The sequence below is a fragment of the Kogia breviceps genome, chromosome 3 (genome assembly GCF_026419965.1).
Source record: "Kogia breviceps isolate mKogBre1 chromosome 3, mKogBre1 haplotype 1, whole genome shotgun sequence".
NCBI lineage: Eukaryota > Metazoa > Chordata > Mammalia > Artiodactyla > Physeteridae > Kogia > Kogia breviceps.
The window spans coordinates 32,856,922-32,876,681 of record NC_081312.1 but is presented as its reverse complement, the minus strand read 5'-3'; the positions used below and the strand labels follow the sequence as shown (position 1 = coordinate 32,876,681).

At 41.9% G+C, this 19,760-nt stretch overlaps 1 protein-coding gene across 6 annotated transcripts in view; it reads left to right on the top strand.

Moving 5' to 3' along the window:
* Positions 1 to 18,170, top strand: part of EXD2 (exonuclease 3'-5' domain containing 2) — an 85,799-nt gene extending 67,629 nt beyond the window's left edge. For all 6 annotated transcript variants that reach the window (XM_059056763.2, XM_059056762.2, XM_067028272.1 and 3 more), the window contains 6 exons: positions 1,613 to 1,739; positions 8,971 to 9,302; positions 10,543 to 10,649; positions 10,900 to 11,035; positions 12,141 to 12,497; positions 14,838 to 18,170. In XM_059056763.2, coding sequence (XP_058912746.1) covers positions 1,613 to 1,739; positions 8,971 to 9,302; positions 10,543 to 10,649; positions 10,900 to 11,035; positions 12,141 to 12,497; positions 14,838 to 15,054 — 1,276 coding nt within the window. In that variant the 3' untranslated portion in view covers positions 15,055 to 18,170. The remainder of the gene's footprint in view (positions 1 to 1,612; positions 1,740 to 8,970; positions 9,303 to 10,542; positions 10,650 to 10,899; positions 11,036 to 12,140; positions 12,498 to 14,837) is intronic.
* Positions 18,171 to 19,760: the final 1,590 nt, after the last annotated feature.

Here is a 19,760-nt window from a genome sequence, read left to right as displayed (position 1 = left end):
AACCACAACCTTACGTATTTTACCTAAGTGTGTCTGGAACTTTTTTTTTAACTTTTTAGTCAGTGCTGCCTTTTGGTGGTGATGAAATCCATCAAGTTATTGATTGTTTTTGTAAGGAAGGGCTTCCTTTTCTTCATCATTATAATGGTTTCATTTTCCACGGTACCTGAGGAAATTGTGCATGTTGTAACAGTAACACTGATGTGAATCTCCACCTCCAAGCTTCCTCCTCTAAAACCTCTCATCTCTCACTTGGTAACCAGCAAGTCAGCTCCACTTTTGTAGACTGGTGTGTTCTTAATTTTACATTAACCCTTGTTTGGACTCTCCAATCCTTGGGTAAATTAATTTTTTTCACCACTCTGCAGCTATTTGAATCAGAAAGTGTTTGAAGAGCAGAAGATTATTTGATTTTATTGTACCTTCGCACCCTCAATGAAAGTAGCCTTATCATATTTTTCAAATTTGAAAAGTAATGCACAAACACTAGCCAATTCAAATATAAAAAATGTAGGACTTCCCTGGTGGTGCAGTGGTTAAGAACCCGCCTGGCAATGCAGGGGACATGGGTTCGAGCCCTGGTCCAGGAAGATCCCACATGCAACTAACAACTAAGCCTGTGCGCCACAACTACTGAGACTGCGCTCTAGAGCCCACGAGCCACAACTACTGAGTCCATGTGCCACAACTACTGAGCCTGCACGCCTAGACCCCGTGCTCTGCAACGAGAGAAACCACCACAATGAGAAGCCTGCGCACCTCAACAAAGAGTAGCCCCCACTCACTGCAACTAGAGAAAGTCCGCGTGCAGCAACGAAGACCCAACACAGCCAAAAAAAAAATATATATATATATATATATATATATATATATATATATAATGTAAAGATTTATGATCACCCCAAACCCCACACCCAGAGATAACATCACTAACATTTGATTAATATCTTTCTAGTTAACTCTTTATGCTTCCTCTCTCTCACATACCTAGAATCACATACACACATTTATTGTGTAGTGTATATATATATATATATATTAATATAAAGAGTTCATAACATGTTTTCTTTCATAATCTCTTTTTACTTAACTAATACATCATGGATATCTTTTCACATCAATATAGATCTACATCCTTATTTTTAATAGCGATGTGGAATTTAATTGCATGGATATTTAGCCAGTCTTCTATTGAGGATGTTAGGTTGTTTCCAGTTCTTTGCTACTACAAATAGTGCTGTAATGAAGATTGTTTTATGTACATTTGTCTTAGGATAAATTACTAGAAGTGGAATTATTGAATCACAGAATTTTCATGTTCAAAATTTTGATAGCTATTTACGACAAACTGTTTTTCATAAAGGTTATACAAATGTTCAGTGCACAAATTTTAGATTAGATGGTGATTCTTCATGTTCCACCAATACTAGATATAGTTATTTTAAAAAAATCTTTGTAATCTGATAGATTTTTAAATTGTATATACTTTTTATTTGGTTTGATGTAGTGAGATTATGTGTCATTTGTTTATTGGCCATTTGTATACCTTTTTTGGTTGGCCTGTTCTTGTCCTTTCCCATTTTTGACACATGATTTTATTTATTTCTTATAGAAACAATTTGCTCTCTAATGGGCTTAGCCTGAAATCACTCGCTGAGACTGTTTTGAACTTTCCCCTGGACAAGTCCCTTCTGCTTCGTTGCAGCAACTGGGATGCTGAGAATCTTACTGAGGATCAGGTACTTCTTATCAGAGTAGTTGAAGAGTGGAAGAGTCATTGCTTGTGAAATATAATTATTTTTAAAATTCTAATCCTCAAAGATGATATGTGTTGGGCAGAAATGCCTTAAAAGAGCCTCATTGATGATACCCAAGAAAAATGCTCTATAATAATGTAGATGCTACTTAAATAAAAGGGTAAGAGTCCCCATTCTATTTTTTTTGGAGTATTTACTATATGCCAGGCATTTCAGAAAATGTAATTTTTTTTTGTCATGAATACAAATGCATAATTTAAAAAACCAGAGTGTTATAAGACTTATTATAAGAAACAGCCAGTAGTTCCCTGCCTTCCTCCCCCATTCCTAATTACTCTTCCTTCTTTTCAGAGGCAACTGATTTCATTTCTTTCTGGTAATTACCATTATATTTTAAAATTACATGCATATATTACTCTTTCTTATTTTACATATTATCTTTTGACTTCTTGCTGTGGAAGACATGATTTAGTATAGTACTCTTGCAATTCCTGTATCCCCAGACAGATACTTATTCCCTTCCCCATGCTCCCAATAGAGGTAAATCATCATTTTTATCAGGTTAATATCTACTTATATTGATATTATTTATAGCTGTTCCGCATAGTAAACTGACTAAAGTAAATGTTTTTTCCTTGTACAACTTTTTGTTTTCCCAGGAGTAGTCATTTATATTTTTGTTTGCTTAGTTTTCTATGTACCTGTTAACTGTTTCAACCGCAGACTCTTTAACAGAACTATGTAGAGATCTCCTTTCTGCTGCTCCAGACACAGTCAGGTAACTTACTCACCTCATTTTCCCTTGGAGCTCGCCCTGCTAGAGCTCTGTCATCCTGCTCCTTTCAGGACTGGTTGCACTCCAGCCCTGCTGCCCAACTCTCATCCTGAAATTTGCATTTACCGTCAACCCGGGAATTCCCTTCACCTCTCTTCTATAGTAGATCCTCTGTTTTAAAAATATCGTGTCTTTTTACTTTCTTATCTTGGTGGAGTACATTCAAAATAGCTTCTTGAGGAAAGGAGCATGGGGAGTTAATTTATGACACCATGCATGTCTGAAAAGATATTAGTTTCCCTCTCTATTAACTGATAGTTCAGCTGAGGGATAGCATTTTAGGGTGGAAATCATGTTTCTTCAGAACTTTGAAGGCAATGCTCCTTGTAGCTTCCAGTGTTGATGTTGAGTATGTGACTTGTTTTTCCTTCTGGAAAATCTTCTCTTTATTCTCAGTTTTTAAAATTCATGATGATACTGTGGGCCATTTTTCATTATAGTTTTAGAATTCAGTGGACGCTTTCAGTCTGGAAGCTCATGTCTTTCAGTTCAGGGAATTATTCCCATAGTATTTCTTGGAAAATTTCCCTCTTTTTTGTTTCTAGAACTCATATTATTTGTATATTGAATCCCTTGAATTGATCCTCTAATTTTCTTAGTAAAATATTTTCTCTTTGATTTTCCATCTCTGTATTTTTTGTTTTACCTTCTGGGAAATGTCCTCAAGTTTATCTTTCAGTATTCCAATCAACTTTTAATTTCCTATCGTATCAAGTTATAAGAGCTCCTGGTCTTTTCTCAATATTCGCTTTTAAAATAACTTTGCATTTTTGTTTAATGGATATCATATCTTCTGTTATCTTAGAGTATTGAAGATATCTGAAGTTTTCTTCTCTTTCCTGCATTGCCTCTTTTTACTCTGAATTTCTAATTTAAATGTTTGATTTGGTCTTTGTCTTCCACGTTAAAGATTTTTCTAAAATGTTTAGATCCTTAGCTATCCATTTTTGTTTACAAAGGAAAAGCGCCAGTTGAATCTATCAGTTAATGAATGAGTAAATAAAATATGGTATAGCTATACAATGGAATATTATTCAGCAATAAAAAGCTACAACATGGATGAGTCTTGAAAACATTATGCTAAGTGAAAGAAGCTAGTCACAAAAGATCACATATTGTATGATTCCATTTATATGAAATATTCAGAACAGGCAAATCTGTAGAGACAAAAAATAAATTAATGGCTTCCTAGGACTGGAGGAAGTGAGGGATGACTGGTAAAGGATATAAGTTTTCTTATTGGGCTGCTGAAAATGTTCTAAAAATGACTGTGATAAAGGTTGCATAATTCTGTAAATAATTCTAAAAATTCTAAATAAAATTCTGAAATTTCTGAATCCTGCAACATCTGTAAAAGACACCTTTGGGACTGTTGGAGACATTAGAATACAACTGTGTATTATTGTATTTTGTCAATGTTAAAGTTCTTGGGTGTGATAATGTAGGAGAGTGTCCTTGTTCTTAGAAGATACACACTAAAGTATTTAGGGATGAAATAAATATCATAATAGCTGCAACTTAATTTTGAAAAGTGTTCAGCCCCCCAAAAAACCCACAAGTATTTGTGTGGCGTATGTATTGTATTATAAAGAGATAAAGCAAATGTTGACAATTGTGAATGTCAATTATCATTCTTTTAACTTTTCCTTAGGTTTGAAAACTTTCAACTAAAACATTGGGAAGAAAAAGTTAATTGCTACCAAATTTGAAACCAAATTTGTGATCCATATTATTGTGAGAATTCAGAATTTCCAAAGACTCTTATTCATTCTTCATTTTAAAAATTTTATCGTTTTTCTAATTATGAACATAATGCTTAATGAGATTTTGTAAAATAAAGAAAATAATATTTAAATATGACATTTTTAAAAAATGGAATGAGAGTAGGGAGCATATGGCCAGGTATTTTTGACTAGCGAGTTTTATTATCAGTAACTATTAATATAAATTAAAGTCAAATGTCAGTAACTGTAAGTCTTTTCTCTCAGGCCACTCAGTTTCTCCAGACATGACTTTCCTACTCTTATGCCCAAGAAGTATCAGCCCCACAGCCTATATATTCTGGTAGCTGAGTGGGAGAGAAGGTGCTGGTAGTCTCATCATTTAATATGTAGATTTTCCCATAATCCTCCTTTTTCCTGGTGACACTTTACCCCCAACCTCTGCCATGCCTGGTATTACTAGGTCCAGATCCTCTGTGATTTAGGCACTATATGACTTAAACTTGTCAAAACCCAAACTCTGCACACAGAGTAAAACAAAGCAGAAATGTAAGTTTATTGCAACAGTTTTGACCTGCAAGCTGGGAAACTCAAGGCCATGGGAGCAATGAGTTTCAAGTTGCTCACAGACTAAAGGGTTTTCATTGGGTAAATGTGGAAGATTTTTGGCTTTTTCAGCTGATTGTTTGCCTAGTGGTCTTCTTCCTTATTTGGATCAGGATAGCTGAGACAGGGGAATAAGGAAGTCCAAAGATGGCATGAACAGACTCAGTGTTTGGAGATTGACTGACATCCTCTGCTGATTTCTGAGGAGAGCTGTAAATTCCTGCAAGTTATGTTAAATAAAGTTTCATTTTCTTTAATGCGCCTGCATTGGCCACTTCCATTTTGTCTCTGACATAAGTGACTCCATTTTAGTTTTGGTTCTACAAACTTTTACTCTTTTGGGTCAGGGGAGGAGTAATTGCCTGTCCCTGTGCTGTAAGAGAGGAGATCTGGGGTTGTAAGTGTTATTTACAGAGACTGTCACCTGATTCTCCTGTTTTCACCCCTGCTTGTATCATGGTGCCTCGCATTCTTTATACTTTGCCATTCTTGGTGGCTCACATTAATTTGATTTTTTGTTTACTACCCCCTATAGGCCTAGGTTTCAACCTTCTCTTGTTTGCTTAGTTCATTACCATTTGTTTGTTCATCCTTCTAAAACATTGTGTTGTGTGTTTTGTTTTTGTTTTTTTTTTTTGGACTGTACTGCATGGCATGCAACAATCCTAGTTCCCTACCAGGGGGAACCCACGCACCCTGCAGTGGAAGCCCAGTCTTAACCACCAGACCACCAGGGAAATCCCCCAAAACATTGATAATGGAAAGAGTTAGCAATAGTTAGTATTTTAGGATTAATATTATACTGTGAGAGAGTTCTGGGAATCAAGGTATCTGATTTTGTTTTCTAAAGCTATTTCAGATTTGCTGCGACCCTGAGTAAGTTACTTCTTTGTGCCTTGGTTGGTTCATTCCTTCCTTCCTTTTAATAGCTTTATTGAAATATGATTTACATACAATAAAATGCACGCATTTAAAGTATACAAGTCAGGGACTTCCCTGGCAGTCCAGTGGTTAGGACTCCGCCCTTCCACTGCTGGGGGCCCGGGTTCAATCCCTGGTTGGGGAACTAAGATCCTGCAAGCCGTGCAATGCGGCCAAAAAAATAAAAAATAAAAAAGTATACAAGTCAATGGATTTTAGTATATTTACAGAGTGGTGTAACCATCACCACAATCTAGTTTTAGAACATTTTCATCACCCCAAAAGAAACCCCATACCCATTAGCAGTCACTTCCCATCTCACCTCCCCAACACCCCAGCCTTAGGCAACCACTAATCTACTTTCTGTCTCTATAAATTTGCCTGTTCTGGACATTTCATATAAATGGAATCATACAGTATGTGGTTTTTTGGATTGGCTTCTTCACTTACCATGTTTTTGTGGTTCATCCATGTTGTACCATCTGTTGGTACTTCATTTCTTTTTTATTGCTAAATAATGCTTCATTGTATGGACAGACCACATTTTGTTTATTCGTTTATCAATTGGTAGATATTTGGGTTGCTTTCATTTTTTAGCTGTTATGAATAAGCCACTATGAATATCTGTGTATAAGTTTTTTTTTTTTTTGCTGTACGCGGGCCTCTCACTGTTGTGGCCTCTCCCGTTGCGGAGCACAGGCTCTGGACGCGCAGGCCTAGCGGCCATGGCTCACGGACTTAGTTGCTCCGCGGCATGTGGGATCTTCCCGGACCAGGGCACGAACCCGTGTCTCCTGCATCGACAGGCGGATTCTCAACCACTGCGCCACCAGGGAAGCCCTGTGTATAAGTTTTTATGTGGACATACATTTTCAATTCTCTTGGGTAAATACCTAGGATGGAATTGCTGAATCATATGGTAACTATGTTTAACTCTTTGAGGAACTGCCCAACTATTTTCCAAAGTAACTGTACCATTTTGTAGTCCCAGCAGCAATGTATGAAGGTTCCAATTTTCCATAACCTTACCAGCACTTATTATTATTCATCTTTTTGATTAGAGCAATCCTAGTAGGTGTGAAGTGGTATTTCATTGTGGTTTTGATTTATATTTCCCTAGTGACCAATGATGCTGAGCATCTTTCATATACTTATTGGCTATTGGTATATCTTCTTTGGAGAAATGTCTGTTCAGATCCTTTGCTCACATTTTAATTGTGTCGTTTGTCTTTAAATTGTTGAGTTTTAAGAGATGTGTGTGTGTGTGTGTGTATTCTTTATATATTCTGGATACTAATCCCTTATCAGATATATAATTTATAAATATTTTCTCCCATCTTCTGCAGATTGTCTTTTCACTTACTTGATGGGATCATTTAAAGCACGAAAGCTTTTAATTTTGATGAGGTCCAGTTATCTATTTTTTCTTTTATTTCTCATGCTTTTGGTGTCATATCTAAGAAATCATTGCCTAACCCAAGGTCATGAACATTTACTCCTCTGTTTTCTTTTTTTTAAAAAATAAATTTATTGGGCTTCCCTGGTGGCGCAGTGGTTGAGAGTCCGCCTGCCGGTGCAGGGGACATGGGTTCGTGCCCCGGTCCGGGAAGATCCCACATGCCGCGGACCGGCTGGGCCCGTGAGCCATGGCCGCTGAGCCTGCGTGCTCCGCAATGGGAGAGGCCACAACAGTGAGAGGCCCGCGTACCGCAAAAATAAATAAATAAATAAATAAATAAATTTATTTATTTATTTTTGGCTGTGTTGGGTCTTTGTTGCTGTACGTGGGCTTTTTCTAGTTGTGGCGAGCAGGGGCTACTCTTCATTGTGGTGTGAGGGCTTCTCATTGCGGTGGCTTCTCTTGTGCGGAGCACTGACTCTAGGCGTGCGGGCTTCAGTAGTTGTGGCTTGCAGGCTCTAGAGCACAGGCTCAGTACGGTTAGTTGCTTAGTTGCTCCGCGGCATGTGGTATCTTCCCAGACCGGGGCTCGAACCCGTGTCCCCTGCATTGGCAGGCAGATTCTTAACCACTGTGCCACCAGGGAAGTCCCTCCTATGTTTTCTTCTAAGAGTCTTATGTTTTGGCTCTTACACTTAGGTTCATAATCCATTTTGAGTTAACTTTTGTGTGTGGTGTGAAGTAGGAGTCCAACTTTATCTTTTTGCATGTGGACATCCAGTTGTTCCAGCACCATTTGTTGAAAAGTGCCTTGGATTCCTTATCATTTGGAAATAATTTGTTAAAAAGCGTTCTGAACTCTTCACTTTCAAGCACCCTCTTTTCCTGTGGGAGACAACTTGCTGACAGAGATGTAGATGGTTGGGTTTAGGTGGAGAATTTTACCCAAACCTTATTTTTCTATTATTCTATTCTTTTTTTCTATTATTCTAAAAGCACAAAAAAAAATCCTTACTAATAGTGTTATTTACCAGGCTTGATTATTAAAGGTGAATTAAAGGAATTTTAAAGTCCTCACATGCTTTGTTGGGAAGAGCTATTAATTATAGTTTTGGCTACTTTTATTTATGACCAGCTTGCCTGTGCCTAGTTGCTTGGGAAAATGACTTACTATTAATAAATACGTAAATTCCAGAAGTGGGCCCTTGTGACTTTTGATTTGAGGTCCATGTTTGAAACTGTTTTCCTTGCTTTACACATTGTATTAATATGTACAGCAGTTTGTTTCTGATCAATAGTCACCCAGGCCTCTTAACGAATCTTGGTTTCAGTTTTCTAGATGATGACAGTTTCCAAAGTGAAGTTGTCAGACCTGTGGTAACTACCCTACCCCAAACTTGAGAAAAATCTGTCCAGCAGGTTTGGTAGCAGATAGAAAGAAACTTCACTGATTTATACAGATGAGGAGTTTTGAGCATGTAGAGTAGGTCATTATTTTAGCTATGTTAGTTAAAAGCGTAGAGAACATGAGGATTCATTATACTATTTGATTTGTTTTTGTATCATTTGAATTTTTTTGTAATTAAAAGGTTTCAAGGAGTACATGGCGCCTGGGTTACTGTACATCTTGAATTGGAACCTAAAAGTTGTCTCTGTCTTTGCAATTGATCTTGAAGTTGCTCTCTCTGGTTTGTCTTCCGGATTCCACTGACCTCTGACTTTTCTCTTCAGGTAATTTATGCTGCCAGGGATGCCCAGATTTCAGTGGCTCTCTTTCTCCATCTTCTTGGATACCCTTTCTCTAGGAATTCAACTCTAGAAGAAAATGATGACTTCATTGGCTGGAGAAAAGTCTTGGAGAAATGTCAGGATGTGGTAGATATCCCATTCCGAAGCAAAGGAATTAGCAGATTGGGAGAGGAGGTTAATGGGGAAGCAACAGAATCTCAGCAGAAGCCAAGAAATAAGAAGTCGAAGACCGATGGAATGATGCCAGGCCGCCACCAAGGGAGAGACCCCAGAAAACATAAAAGAAAGCCCCTTGGAGTGGGCTATTCTGCCAGGTAACTGAGTTGTTCCAAGGCCCAGCTTCTAGCAAAAGGCGTGATGCCTTACCTTGGATCTGGGGAGAAGGCTAGTGTGGTAAGGTGGCAGAGGCTCTCCAAGGATTAATTCTATTTTTCCTTTCCTTCAAGGACATTTGGAGCTATCCTTTGATGTATTTGTATATTTTTTCCTTTTGCCCTTCTTCTACTTTTTTATTTGTGGGCAGTTGGAGTGAAAAGGAGGAGAGCTTAACCTAGCTTTGCCACTGACCTTGATGTGACCTTAGAACTTACTTTTCCAATTATAAGTGAGGGCATAATTATTATTCCTTGCTTGCTTCAGGATAGCTGTGAAGGTAAAACGAAGTGCCTCATACTTTTCAGGAGAAATGCATCATCTGATTTCTTGTTCATTTGGTATTTGATTATTTAGAATGGCATCCAGTCCTAAGCCGATGTTATTCTCTAGCCAATGGGAATTTTCCTGTACAGCTTACGCCTCTACGCAGAAAGATGACTAATAAGTACTTTGTAGTGGAAATTTGGTCCCTATAGTAAAGTGCCTTTAGGAATTGTGTGATTAAATTGAAGCCACTATTGCATATGAGCCAGAAATAAATCCACGTGGCACCCATTACTTTAGCTTGAAGTTCTTTCATTTTAATTTACTTTGTTAATCCAGTGATTACTCTACAGGGAAGTTTTCCTGGTGTTCTGTTCCTGCTTGCTTTCATGATAGAACTATGTAAACACTACCCAACTCACTCCCTAATGTTCCAATCTATAAATATAAAAACTAATAGTATAAACTGATTCATTTTATTTATTTATTTTATTTTTTTTTTTTTTTTTTGCGGTACGCGGGCCTCTCACTGTTGTGGCCTCTCCCGTTGCGGAGCACAGGCTCCGGACACGCAGGCTCAGCGGCCATGGCTCACGGGCTTAGTTGCTCCGCGGCATGTGGGATCTTCCCGAACCAGGGCACGAACCCGTGTCTCCTGCATCGGCAGGCGGACTCTCAACCACTGCGCCACCAGGGAAGCCCAAAACTGATTCATTTTAATTTCTCTTTCCTAGTCCAGTGCAGATGGAGGAATAAACATGATTTCTTGCCATGTTTTTTGTTTTTTTTTTTATCCAAAAATGTAATGTTTGACCCTAGTGTTGAGTAGTTTGGGTCACTCAGTATAGGAAGGCAACTGGTACTTTGATCAATAGTTAGCTCCCAGTTTTAGATTTCTCTCTCCCTTCCTCACAGAAAATCACCCCTCTATGATAACTGCTTTCTCCACGCTCCTGATGGACAGCCCCTCTGCACTTGTGATCGAAGAAAAGCTCAGTGGTACCTGGACAAAGGCATTGGAGGTTTGAGATTCAACTGTCATATTAGGTTTATAATTAGGTGCACGCAGGCACTGACCCGAGTGGGCACGAGATAAGGCAAAGGGATGGGATGGATAGAAGGCAGAGAGACCTAGAGACACGTGGGATGGGGCTGTTCAGAACCCAGAAATAGTGATTTCTGCCAGGATACAGCAGAGAACAACTGAGGTGGCGCTTCTTCCTTGTGGGAGAGGTGGGCAGTCATGCACTAACACTGCTTCTTTCCCCTAAGAGCTGGTGAGTGAAGAGCCTTTTGTGGTCCAGCTACAGTTTGAACCTGCGGGGAGACCTGAATCCCCGGGAGACTACTACTTGATGATTAAAGAAAACCTGTGTGTAGTGTGTGGCAAGAAAGACTCATACATTCGGTGAGTGTGGGCTGGGCTGCCCTGTTGTCTGCCTCTGACGGAAATTGCCCTTCAAGCCACACGCCGAGCCCTTGGCGGGCTTGACTGAGTCTGCCTACTTTGGCTGGGAGACTTGTCCCCAGGGGGCACCCCGGTGTCCTCAAGAGCTTCAGCACTCTGCCTGGCCTCGCTGTAGTGGCTTCTGCCCCTCCTGAGCCAGTTCTTAGTTTCCAGGATGAAACACTCTTCTCGATAACAGTTTGCCACGAAGAGAGTCATTCCCTTTGCTCATGAAGGAACGGAGACCTTCCTTCCTTAGGAAGCTGCCTTTCTCTCTGTGTCCTTATGATCCTCCCTTGAGTGGCTCACAAGCTTTGTGACCCTTGATATATGGGTATCTAGATGACCCGAAGGCACACTCCGGAATAGTCTGAGAAGATTATGCTGCGTCAAGGTCTCCAGGCAGTGAAGGTGAAGTTACCACTGGTCCTGGGTGCCCAGAACCCTGGCTTTCTCCCTGGTTCTGTGTAGCAACTCGCTTGCCTCCTTTCTCCGCTTGCAAAGTGTGACAAATGGTTGTTGCTGCCAAGAGGTTTCCCCGAGAGCTTAGTTCTCCTTAGACAATAATGATGGACTTTGATGAACCAGGGAGACAATTTTAGAGTAAGGGATTCTTCAGGTGAAGGAAATGGGCTTTTACAGGTCACCAGGCTTCCAGAGTTTCAGGAGTAGCAGTTACCTGCTGTGTGCTTTGAGAGAGTTGTTTTCCAGATGTTGAAGGCCATTAGAATTTCTTTTCATTTCTCGGATACTTTTCCTTCTGGGAGCACAGCCTTCCCAAAGGTTGTTATTCGCCTCTCCCTGCCCCTGGCCTGCCAGAGGAGTCTGACCGCCGGTGGCCTGCACTCACTTCAAGGAGAGGAGAACCCAAGGCCCGTACGTAGGTGGGCCAAGAGTGGAGTAGGTGGTACGGCCTTTATGTCACCTCTGCTGGGCCGTGGGACCCAAGCTCCTCAGTTGTGTTTAGGACCAGATCAGAACCCTAGTAGCCTGCCTGCCTGCCGACTCCACGTTATGTCCTGTGTCGTGCGCTAACGAGCATTGCCTTCTGTGTGGGCCTGTTTAGGAAGAACGTGATTCCGCATGAGTACCGGAAGCACTTCCCCATCGAGATGAAGGACCACAACTCCCACGACGTGCTGCTGCTCTGCACCTCCTGCCACGCCATCTCCAACTACTATGACAACCACCTGAAGCAGCAGCTGGCCAGGGAGTTCCAGGCCCCCACTGGCTCCGAGGAGGGCTTGCGCCTGCTGGAAGATCCCGAGCGCCGGCAGGTGCGTTCTGGGGCCAGGGCCCTGCTCAACGCAGAGGGCCTGCCCGCGCACCGAAGGGAGGAGCTGCTGCAGGCGCTCAGAGAGTTTTATCACACAGACACGGTCACGGAGGAGATGCTTCAGGAGGCTGCCAGCCTGGAGACCAGGTACGATCTACAGTCCTGCTCAGAGGGGATTGAGGACCAGTCCAGTGACTTAACCCCGACTACTCCGTGAGAATGCTTGCCGGGGAGGGGGCAGCGGTCGTCCAGGTGCAGTGTGCGGCCTCGTGCTTACCCCGTTGAGTCTCTGTGGCTTAAGATACCACGCAGGTGGGATAGAGCGATCTATTTGCTAATTTACTTTCCACAGGAGACTCGCCTTCTATCCTTGACCCTTCGAGGTCATATACTTAGGTCCAGCCATTTTCGTGATTAGCAGGAGAGCTCAGAGGCACTGGAGTTGTACCTTATACATTCTCTGCAGAAGTAAATCCTCAGGTCACAGCTCATAAGAGGAAAATAAGAGGCAAAAAATATCCTCCAGTCTCTGGAGTTGCCCGTGAAGTACAGTGTGTGGGGTTTTGCATCTCTTCCCTTATGTAGGTCTGTGGGAATTGAGACAAATGGATTCATGTTTCTTGTCTCACCTGTACTCCGGGGCGTTGGCCTACTGAATGGGATGTTGGCCGGAATTGCTGTTACTATTTAAATTACTTTTTACCTTTTTCCTTCCTTGCTTGCTTTCTCTCTCTTTCCCCATCAGTACATAGTTGAATTCGTATCATTCAATTCAGTGTCCCTAAATGAGAAGCATTTTTTGGCCCTGAGAAATAAATGGGCACATGGCCCAGATGATAAAAACTCTGGGCTACCTGCTGTAGTTTTGCTTCCCAACTTGCCACTTCTTTCAGTGGTAACAGGGGTTGAAGTCATTGAACTGATAAGGTCGCAAACCCTGGTAGTTATGCTGGTTGCCTCAGTGTTTTGTTATGAAAACAAAACAGCCCTCCCCCACGAACTTAATTATAGCAAAAAATATTTATTGAATAAATTTTTTACAGATATCCTAATCTATTCCACCAAGTTAATAAACTTTATATAAAAATTGCTTTAATTATTTCTTATAACAACCCTGTGAGGTAGGAGTTTCTTCCTGGTAACTGCTAACATATCGCGTATCTTTAAAATCTTTTAAAATTTAAAAAAATTATTCTTAAATTTTATTCTTAAAACTATTTTCCAAGTTTTATATTAGATGCCCCGAGGTTAAAGTTAAGTAACTTACCAAGGTCATATTACAAATTAATGAGACTGGCTCCTTTAACCAACTCCCAAATGTATTTCCCAAAACAGCTAAACTTGCCCTTTCAGTGACAGACATTTCTAGCAAATTCATCCTGCTGACTTGGATGGAAGGGTGCTGGGCTTGGAGATCAAGGACCGAGAAGAACAGCTGTTTGGGGAAAGTTAGGCAGGTTGGTGAGTGGGATACTTGTGAGCTAAATAAGAAAACGCCCTGCAAATACCCAGGCGGTACGAACACTGCTAGTTAGCGAGGATTGAGAGTTGGGTATGGATTGTAGGGAGAGGAACTGAGCCCCGGGCAGGGAGCTTCCTTTATTCACAGGAGCTGACAGTACTGTCCACACGGTTTCTTAGTTAGAAAGGAGGCAGGGATTCATCTTCTCATTAAACAGCACTAGCTGTGCAACCGAGCAACCACGGTAGAATTTCATCGCAACAGAAGCACGTCTTGTGGACGTGGTTTGGCCTTCGTTGTATAAGAAGGAAGACACCGAAGAAATAGTACCACCTTCATTTTGCATTCAGGTGTTACACTGTGATGAAAACCTGGAACACGCGGGCTGATTGAGCAGCTAATATAAAGACCGAGTATGGTTCCGAATGAGTAACTTAAACGAAGTAACTGGGGAACCCTGGAGTAAATGAAAGACCAGCATTCTTCACCCATCATCAGCCAGACAGTGGGGCCTCTCTAGTGGGGGCTGAGTATTAGGCAGTGGCCTTCCCATAAGTATAGATCAGAATCCCCAAATGCCTTCCTGCTGGATTGTGTGTTCTATGTCCAAACTATTTTTAAAAAGGCAGCTATGGGAAAGCGGATGTTTTTTTTTTTTGTTTTTTGTTTTTGCGGTACGCGGGCGTCTCACTGTTGTGGCCTCTCCCGTTGCGGAGCACAGGCTCCGGACGCGCAGGCTCAGCGGCCATGGCTCACGGGCCCAGCCGCTATCGCTGCATGTGGGATCTTCCCGGACCGGGGCACGAACCCGTGTCCCCTGCATCGGCAGGCGGACTCGCAACCACTGCGCCACCAGGGAAGCCCAAGCGGATGTTTTTAAAAGCATCAAAATCACCAACCCTTTAGGAGTCCAGCACCCTCTCCATAAACCCCTGTCGAAGCGTCTTGGCCCATAGCATTTGGAGCCACCGTGATACTGTCCTGAGCTTGTTTCCCTCAGACCCATGTACTTTGTGTCTTGACAGGATCTCCAATGAAAACTACATTCCTCATGGGCTGAAGGTGGTTCAGCGCCACACCCAGGGCGGGCTGCGCTCCCTCATGCAGCTGGAGAGCCGCTGGCGGCAGCACTTCCTGGACTCCATGCAGCCCAAGCACCTGCCCCAGCAGTGGTCGGTGGACCACAACCACCAGAAGCTGCTCCGGAAATATGGGGAGGACCTTCCCATCAAGCTGTCGTGATAGCTGCTTCCCTCCCACGTTGGGACAGCTGGGAAGCTGGAGCCAGGGGTGAAAATTCACCTCTTCCTGTTTTAATGTCATTGTCGAAGCCTGGTGACACAACTCACAATACTAACCTGTACTGATCCCAGGATGCTTCCGGTGGAGCAAGGCTGTTGTTTTCAGCGGGAGCTTCTGGTCTTGAATTTTAGCTGGGCAGGGTGAGAGTTCTTTACCCCACCCTCTTATTTTATTTTTGTGGACAAATGGGAGCCTTGGCCTTCATTTTACTCTCCCTCTTCTGCTTTCCCTGTACAGGCGACAAATGAAGGATTCTCCCTGAAGTGTCTTGTCAAGACACTCAGGTTTTTAATGCTTTTCCTCCCTGTCCAGCATGTTGGTTCATCTCAAACAGGAGCTGTCAAGTATTTCAAGCCCATCAGGTTAGGAGGGGAAAAAAACGTTCTTCTAGAGGTTGGAGAGGCGAAAAGGGGTCGGATTCATATTCCCAGTTCAACCTCATAATTAGAAATTCTTTGGCTTAATGCTCTGCGGTAACTCACCTGGTTGGGATCCAGCCCATCTGGGTTGCTTCGGTTTATTTCACATGCTTGAAAATGCGCCCGTTTACACATTCAGGACCAAAGCAGCAACTTCCTGCCATATGTTTTCACCCTAACGCTGGAGGGAATTCTTTTCTGGAAAGAGGCCTTCAGCCTGGGTGGGGCACAGAGAAGCACAAGAACCATCTCCCAAGAGAACTTGGGTAATTTGCTCAGCTCTCCCTACCCTGTCTCTTGCAAGCCTTCTGCCCAGAATGGCAAGGTTTTTAGCTAATCCCTTTCTGAGAGGAAGGTTATCTTTTCTCAGAATCAGTATCTGGTCCCTTCAGTGTTCCAACAGGTTTACAATACTGACCTCTTTTAAGCTCTTAATTCTCTCCCAGAGTCATTTGGTTAGGTTGAGAGGATTTCTCCATCTCCCATCTTGCCTGGGACGCCAAGACTAATAACGTTTTCGATGTTCAAAACGGTGGTGTTTCACCTTTCCAAACGTGAGGCCACCCCTTGGAGCACGGAATCAACTTACTAGCGGTTAGTATTTTTATAAAGTATTAGGAAAACTTTCTTACCTTACAAGATCTTAACAAGCTTAAAAAAGAGCTTTTTGGCCAGAATTCAGCAAGAGCTCTGTTGTTTCCGAATTGTGCCCGAGTTGGTGATGGTTGCTCTAACACTGATAAAACAATTTCTTTTTTCACTTTTTTTTTTTGCGATACGCGGGCCTCCCACTGCTGTGGCCTCTCCCGTTGCGGAGCACAGGCTCCGGACGCGCAGGCTCAGCGGCCATGGCTCACGGGCCCAGCCGCTCCGCGGCATGTGGGATCTTCCCGGACCGGGGCACGAACCTGCGTCCCCTGCATCGGCAGGCGGACTCTCAACCACTGCGCCACCAGGGAAGCCCAATTAATAACTTCTAAACACAAAGTTCATTGATTGTAAATGTAAAACTTTTTTCTTCATAATTTTATAGAATCGGCAAATACTCTTGGGGAAGGAGATCTTTATGCTATAGGTCCCTGCCGTGTGGCAGCCCATGATATGTGTGCAGGTGTCGTTGTGTGCCTCCGGCAACAGCTTTGGCCTGTCGACAGCAGCCCACAACACATGCACACCCTGCAGTTTGTTCCTCTGCCCTTTCATCCCCACTCATCCTCGAATAGGTGTCTCTGGGATCTAAACTAGCAAGTCTTGAAGAAAAATAGTACCAGCTGCTTTGGGGACCGTTTGTTCAACGCACTAGGTTATTATGGGGCAGGTTCCTCGGGCGTTGTTAACAGCCCACAGCCCGGGGCGGAGAACCGTGGAGATGGATAAGTGGTTGTCGTAGTCAGGCTTGCCACAAGGGGGCGTCGAAGATCTTGCTTTATATTCATTCTTGAGAAATAAGGGGCTTTGATAACACGGTTCCTAAACATAACCCAATGACTTATGTTTCAGATTGTGTCTATCTCACTTTGAGTCATTTTGACAGCTTTACAAGAAAAACGTCTTCCTCCAAAACAAGAGAGTGTAAGGCTCTTCCTTTCTCTTTCCCTGTGATCCTCATACTGGGAGGTGAGAACCACATTAAGAGGTCGTTTAAGGCGCTGTGGTTGCTGCGGAAGGAGGAATGGTTTCTCCAGTAGAGCTCCCTGCAAAGCTTAGTAATGTAGAGCCAGCAGCCACGGTAGAGGAAATATCTAGACTGTGGCACTCTCAATTTCTTATCCTTTTCAGAACAGTTACTGTGTAGGTTTGAATCTTTTTGTTTTCTGAGTCAGCCTTGGACGCCTTTCTCTAAGACTGACAATTGCTATCTCTAGTGAGTTATTTTAGGGCGGGCATATTTTAACATAAAATTTTTTTCTGATACAAAAGTAATGTGTATGCTTGTTAGAGATGAATCTAAAGAAAGAATGAAAATCCATCTTCCCTCCATGTAGCGCAGAGCTAATCTCTGCCGGTATGTTTATGAATTTCCTTTCAGTATTGAAAAATGCATATAACATGTAAGGTGTTTAAACAAACTTGAGAGTCATATATACAGGTTGGTATACAATTTTCTTCCCTCATTTAACATGGTATCACAAGTAATTTCTTGTGTCTTTAAATCTTGGAAAGTAGATTTGCAGTAACTCTACCTTACTTTACTATCCATTCCCACACTGTTAAATTTTGGTTGTTTCAGATCCTTTGTTAATATCAATGATGTTGTGATGAACGTTTCTGTGTATACATTTTTGACTATATCTTTGCTAGCTTTTTTAGGTTAGAACCCTAGAAATTGGGTTGAGAGGAGGGGGACTCACATTGCTGGAGTGAGTACAAATTGATGTCACCTTTTAGGAATTTCTGTGAAGGGAATGCTTCCCTTTGACCCTTTAACTCATGCCCCAGTGCATTTGCTGAGCTTCCTCCCCTGTGAGTAGAGGTGAGCGGACAGTGTCACAGCTAAGGCCTCTGTGAATGTGCCTGATCGTTATGATTGCAGGCTCAGAGTCTTTTCTCTGCTTCCCTTCTGTCTCCCATCCTTTATTGCCTCATTCCCCCTTGCAGCAGTGTTTTTTGGAAATACTGTTTGTTTTAAAATAAAAATGTAAAAAAAATTAATTAAAAATAAAAAAATTTATTTTAAAATAAAAGCTATAGACTTTTTTTTTTTCCTGATTGACAAGCAATTAGTGATTTGCCATCCTTAAGTGAACAAGGCGCAATATTCAGGGATTTGTTGCCTCTTAAGAGTGCAGCCATAAGTTCCTTATTCTTATCCATGTCACAGACAGAGATCAGATGACAAAATGTGTTCTGTTGAAATAAAGCCATTTTAATCCCTCATTTTAGACTCTTAGGGACCCAGCGAGCAGAAAGAGCTTTTGTTCAGCTTTGTATTCTAATGTTTGGGGGCCCTAACATTTGACTATAATTTAAATTCTTTGTTACCTTGCCTCTCTGAGTTTTTCATTCATTCATTTACCTTTTTTTCCTTTTTTTGTTTTTTTTCTTCATTGTGTCTCATCCTCTGAGAGGTATCAGAGTTTCTCAGTTTACTAGTTTGCTAATTGTTACATATTTTAAAAGGATCCTTCTTTCTGGTCTCTTGTATTTTCTGTGGTTTACCTGGTCATTTTTTTTTAGAGTACTTCATCCCCCAGGAATACAGTGAGAATCAGTTTTTCTTGGATGAAATAAGCTGTAAGAGGGTATAAGAATGATTCTCGTATAGTTAACTCTTGATCTGAGTAATATAAAAGTAATACATAATCCTCAGAATACTTATTTTGGAATTCAGTTATTCTTTTTAGGTATTCACCAAGTTGCCCCCAAATACCTTCTGTCTTTCCCCAGTCCTGGGACAGTTCTGCATCAGGTGAAGGAGCAGGGCTGACATGCAGCCAAATGTTCGTTCCACTTGTTCAAAAGTACCTGTTCCACCTACCCTACCAGGGAGATGTCTTTGCCTGTGGCACCAAGGTCCTTACTTAGCTGGCAACATGTTATTTGGGAAGGTGGGAAGTACATTAGACCATTGTTTCCTTCTAACCAGCTTTGTCTGTGGCCAGCTCTGGTTATTGGCAGTTCCTAGATGCTGTGGGTACTGGACCAAATGGGCAATCACGTGGGAGATAACCAAGAGCTGACTTGCTGTGCATAGGAATAGGGAATGTCAGAGGTCCTAGTTCACACATCCTGGGCCGTTCCCTCCTCCAAGGCAGTGGTCCTTGCTGCCTTAACAGGTCATTCTGTGCTCTGACTGAACGGAGATAGATAGTTAATCTCATACCCTCCAGACTGAACTCAAAGCATTTGCCCTCCTGGCAACTTCCTTGTTTTTAATTCTTGAATTTTTCTCTCTTGCTCGATGGGTAGCCTGTTGCCTTTCTGCCAGCATAAGCTTCAAGAGCTGCTGAGTTTACAGTCAGCATTATTATAAGCGTGGTGTGTGGTTCAGATATTCCTGAGTTGGAGAGGCTAGTTGTATTCTACTCCTGTTTCCCAGAGATCTCCCTTCTCAGACTGCAACATGCTGGGGCAGAGTTGGGATTCTGACTACTCAGACCACCAGGGTATCTATTAAGTGCTGGATAAGAATCCAAAATTTGAGCTTAGTAAGCTAACGGGGCTGAAAAGAAATAGGAGATTGAGACACAGGTAGTTTTGTTTTTTTTTTTTTTTTTTTTTTTTTTT